General features: G+C 59.7%; 1 protein-coding gene across 1 annotated transcript in view; it reads left to right on the top strand.

Annotated features, from left to right (window-relative positions):
• MYT1L (myelin transcription factor 1 like) overlaps nt 1-4466 on the top strand; it is a 442535-nt gene that overhangs the window by 367116 nt on the left and 70953 nt on the right. Inside the window, exons 15-16 of the mRNA XM_040496904.1 lie at nt 3013-3070; nt 3467-3584. Of these exons, the coding sequence (XP_040352838.1) occupies nt 3013-3070; nt 3467-3584 (176 nt within the window). The remainder of the gene's footprint in view (nt 1-3012; nt 3071-3466; nt 3585-4466) is intronic.

Raw genomic sequence — 4466 nt, 5'->3', positions numbered from 1 at the left:
CATCCATCCATCCATCCATCCATCCATTCGTCTATCCTTCCATCCATTCATCCATCCATCCATCCATCCATCCACATTCATCCACTCATCTGTCTATCATGGATCATCTATCTATCTCTTCTTTCCCTCTGGATGTCAAGTTTCAAGGAAGAGCTTGAGAACAAATGGAAGGCAGTGAAACACACACTCATGCAGGCAATGAAGGAAGGAATCCATTCTGGAGGAATTAGCATGAGCTTTATTGAAGTGGCAAACCTTACACTTGATCATGAGCTTGAGTAGAAGTTATACAAAGACAGAAGCCCCATGGGCTGGTAGGAATGGCCAGTGGCCTGGCAAGGTGCCTGAAAGTAGGAACAGGCAACTGTGGAGAGGGCGACGAGATGGCTGTGTATCACCCACTGTGCCAAGGAGCTTGGGGTTCTCTCTCATAAGGCTTGAAAGTCTACATGCAGGGCATTCAAGGGGGGAAGGTGGGAAAGAATGTGGGGCTCCTGCACATGTGTGTCGGCCCTGCCCTCTCCCATGGGCACCAGGCTGGCATCTCCCCTTGCCTGTTTGTTACCATGAGCTGAGAATGGCTCTAATATGGTTAAATTGTTGGGGGAAAGGAAGAATTTGTGACATCTAAAAATCATGTGACATTCAAATTTCAGCGTTCATAGGTAAAGCTGTACGGGCCCCTGGCCACCCTCATCTGTTTGGCCCGTGACCGCTTTCGCACAACGGCAGAGCTGAGTGCTTCTGCCGGAGACCGTGGGGCCCACGACACCTAGACTACTGTCCGGTGTTTTACAGGAACAGCTGCCAACCCCAGGCTAACACATCTCCACTGTCGTCTCTGGGCAACTTATCACGGCCCCAAGCTCTGTCCAAACCCATAGTCGCCAGAGCCCCCACGGGCTCCCACCACGAGCCTCCCTTTGTATTGTTGCCAACTCCCAGATCCTCCAAGCTAAGCACTTAGTGATCGATTGGACTTTCTCTTTGCTCCTCAGACTCAGTACCACCCCGATGTGCCAACCTCCCACCTTCCACCCTGCCTGGGCCCCCCGGCTGGCGGAGCTGCTTGGATGGCCGTCTGGGGTGAATCCTCAGGAGCCGGGCCCTCCAGGCCTCCTCGCTGCTGCCCCCAGCCAGCTCTCCCCGGAAGGCCCCCGTCCTGCCCGCGCCTGGCCGCGGGCTGCCCCGGGGCCCGTCGCTCCCAGGGCCTCTCAGACTCTCAGCGCTCTGACTCGACCCGGCCGGCACTAATCAGCCCTCCTCCTAACTTCACGAGGTCGCTTGTGCAGAACCGGACAACTGTCCTCGGCCCACACGCAGCTCTGGGCCCCACCCGTGGCAGTTCAGGGTAAACAGCTGATCTTCCCACTGGACCGGAAGCGCCCGTCCCGATTCAAACCTCACAGTGCCGGGGTCGGCCAGGCAGACCGGGGCCATGCAGAGAACACCACCTGACTGCATGGGTGAGCGGGAAAATGGAGAGTCCCAACTGGGATCCGATGCTTTAAGTAACGTGAGCGAACGACGGGCAGACCTCCTCTAGCGGGGTCTCTCAAAAAGCCCCTTTCCCACGTATCCTCTGCGTCTGTCTCCATGCGCTCAAGACGACGCCGACTTACGTGGACACTGTGAGAGTCAGCGCCGTGAATCAGGGTGTGCGGATGCCTGAACCCAACCAGGCTGCCGGCTGCCGGCTCCCAGCCCGCGGGTGAAGCCTCAGGAGGCGAACGTCTGGACTATGCTCTTTATGTCTGGTTTTCGTAAGGACGCATCGGTCTGTTCCCTTGTGTCAACACATCAGAAGGTGGGCATTCCTGGAGGAAGGAGGCACACGCTTAGCACAGGGTCACAAGAAGGCTCTGGTTGGAAGCTGGTTGCTTTTACTTTCCAACTTGTCATATTTAGTCAGTAGAAATCCCACGGAGTCTTTCTTTGTCCCGCCAGAGAGGGCAGAATCCTTGAAGAGGGGTCTCAACGCGGGGTGGGGCCTGGCTGGCTGCCGCGGTTGCCGCGCGTGGTGATGGCAGTCTCGTGGGAAAGCGTGCACCCCATAACCTCCAGTGACAGGCCGACACGTGGAGGGACACTGACAGTTCTGTCTGCTGACTGACTGGGAAGGGGAGCGCATTTGGTCGCGGTCAGCGGTCAGCGTCGCCGGCTTTGCGAGCATCCTACAAGCAGGAGCCACGTTACCCGGAAGACTTGAAGTCCACACTCTTGTTTTCGTTTCGAATGAAAGGAGGAAGGAGGGGTCACGTTGAGTAGGAGGCCGCACATGACGTGGATGCCTGCCCCAGGACTTCTCCTGCGTCAGGCCCATCAGCAGGTGGCCCCCAGGTCAGTCACGGCTAGGATTCTGCCCCAACCCCAGAATTCAAGATTCCAACGTTTGCTGCGGTACACGCACTTTCCCAAAAGTTTGCTGCCATTTGTCGTATGAACACGTGTCCTGCTTCCTTTCTTTCAAAAATTGAAATTTGCTCCTTTCACCCCGAAGTGGCCTTTTCTCTCACGTACGTGCACCACATTTCTTTCCTGAGCCAGCGGCTAACCCTCGCTAGGGACGGGAACCCTGATAAATACTATTTCATTTCTCCTACAATTTTTATATCCTTATTTTTATTTATTTTTGAGACAGCGTGAGCAGAGGAGGGGCAGAGAGAGAGGGAGTCCCAAGCAGGCTCCACCCTGAAAACAGCGAGCCCGACCGGGGCTCCGACTCAGGTGCCCTGTGATCATGACCTGAGCCGAAGTCGGCTGCTCAACCGACTGAGCCCCCCAGGCGCCCTGACAGTCCTGTTTTTGTGTCAAAATTGTAAATGGTGTAAAGCCACGACTTCAGCCCAGGCAGAGCGTACCCCAAGCTGCTGTGTCACGTGGTTCCCTGTGCCTGATGCTCAGGTCTGGCACGGGGGGCTGTCTCTCCAGGGAGGGTCTCTGTCGGGTGCCCCTGCGTTGCTGCCTCAGCCCCCCAGGCCACTGGCACCCACTGTGCCGTCTTCTGCTTAGACAAGCTGCCCTCGCAGAAGAAAGGGGAAGGAAGGTCACACCGCAGACACGCCAACAGGTGTGTGACGAGTCCTCGAGGAGAGAGAGCTGGCCCGCTCTCGAGCCGGGTCCGAGTGTGTGCAGTCACCCTCTGGTCCACGCAAGGGGACTTCAAACGGCCACCTGCCCGTGCAGCGGCTCTGTGACTCGCGGTGGGGGCCGTGGAGGGGCCTGGTGGCCCTCCGCACCCCAGGGCCCGCGTGCTCTCTGCCAGCATCTGACCCAGGGACGAGATGGAAGTGGCCTTCGGTCCAAAGTTGCAAGTTCTCAACCGTGAGGCCTTCTTTATTCTGCCACTTGTATCCGAATGAGGTGTTCTGGGCACCCTCGTGCCATTGCTCACGATGACCGACCGTGCCGGTGCGGGAGGGGGGTCCGTTGGTCACATCGCCGGGTGTGCCCCTCCCTCCGGGAGGAAAGCGCTGCGCGTGTCCTCCGCGGAGAGCGGCTCCAGGTACGGACCGCTGCTGCCAGCGCTGGACACGCGGGGAGAGCCGGCCGAGTCGCTTTGGAAAGGACGCGCAAACGTGCGGGTGGGTCGGGAAAGAGCCGCTCGAGGACGGAGCGCGGGACCCCATGAGGGAGAGGACCGTGGGCATCTCCCACGCCCCCAGCTTCGCCCTGGGTGACCCCTCACCACCCAGGACCCCAGGGGAGATCTGACAGCCTGCAGGTGGACAGACAGCCTGTGGCTCTGCCGCCCCTGGCAATGGCCACAGGGCCCGGACGAATAACCCACAAACGTTTTCCCACCCGCGTGCCAGAGATTCCGAACGAACAAAAGCAACACTTGCTCCCAAGTGGCTGAGCCGTGGGTGGCGCGGGTTGTTCACCAGGGCATCCTGGGAGCCAGGCTCCCCGCGGGTGACAGGAGGCCGTCGTGACGAGGAGGAGGGCCGGTGTGGGCGTGCACGTGGCCGCCCTGCCCTGCTCACCTTGGGCTCAGCCTACGGCCTGTGCCATCGTCTGTCCCTTGACATTGCTAGTTCCTCCGTGTGGCTCTTTATTAGAATCACAGGAGCAGGCTTTTCCTGAGGAAAAGGGTGTTTTGGTCCCTCATGCTCAGCCAGACGGCCACCCCCCAAAGCACACAGGCCCCCACCAGGCTGTGCGGTGGCACACAAGACAGCGAGCCCCACGTGGCCACTGAGGCCCCTCCCGGCCGGAAGGAGCGGCCAGTCTCTGGGGCCATGAGGTCTGTGGGGTCCCGTGGCCCCCCTGAGCCCATGGGCAGTCATGACCGGGACACCCCCTCCTCCAGGCTCGAGCAGGCCGGCGCGCTGGTCACGCCCTGACCTCAGGGGACCCAATCCTAACCAGGTGTGCGCCTCTAAATGGATTGGGTGGTGGCCACCGCAGCCACGTGTGGCCTGCCAGAGAGACTGCGTGCGTCTCCCCTGCCGCCCCCCCCCCCC

Source organism: Herpailurus yagouaroundi, unplaced genomic scaffold, assembly GCF_014898765.1.
Source record: "Herpailurus yagouaroundi ecotype Mexico unplaced genomic scaffold, PumYag 188, whole genome shotgun sequence".
NCBI lineage: Eukaryota > Metazoa > Chordata > Mammalia > Carnivora > Felidae > Herpailurus > Herpailurus yagouaroundi.
The sequence above is the reverse complement of the archived record's forward strand: the minus strand, read 5'-3'. Positions and strand labels throughout refer to the sequence as shown.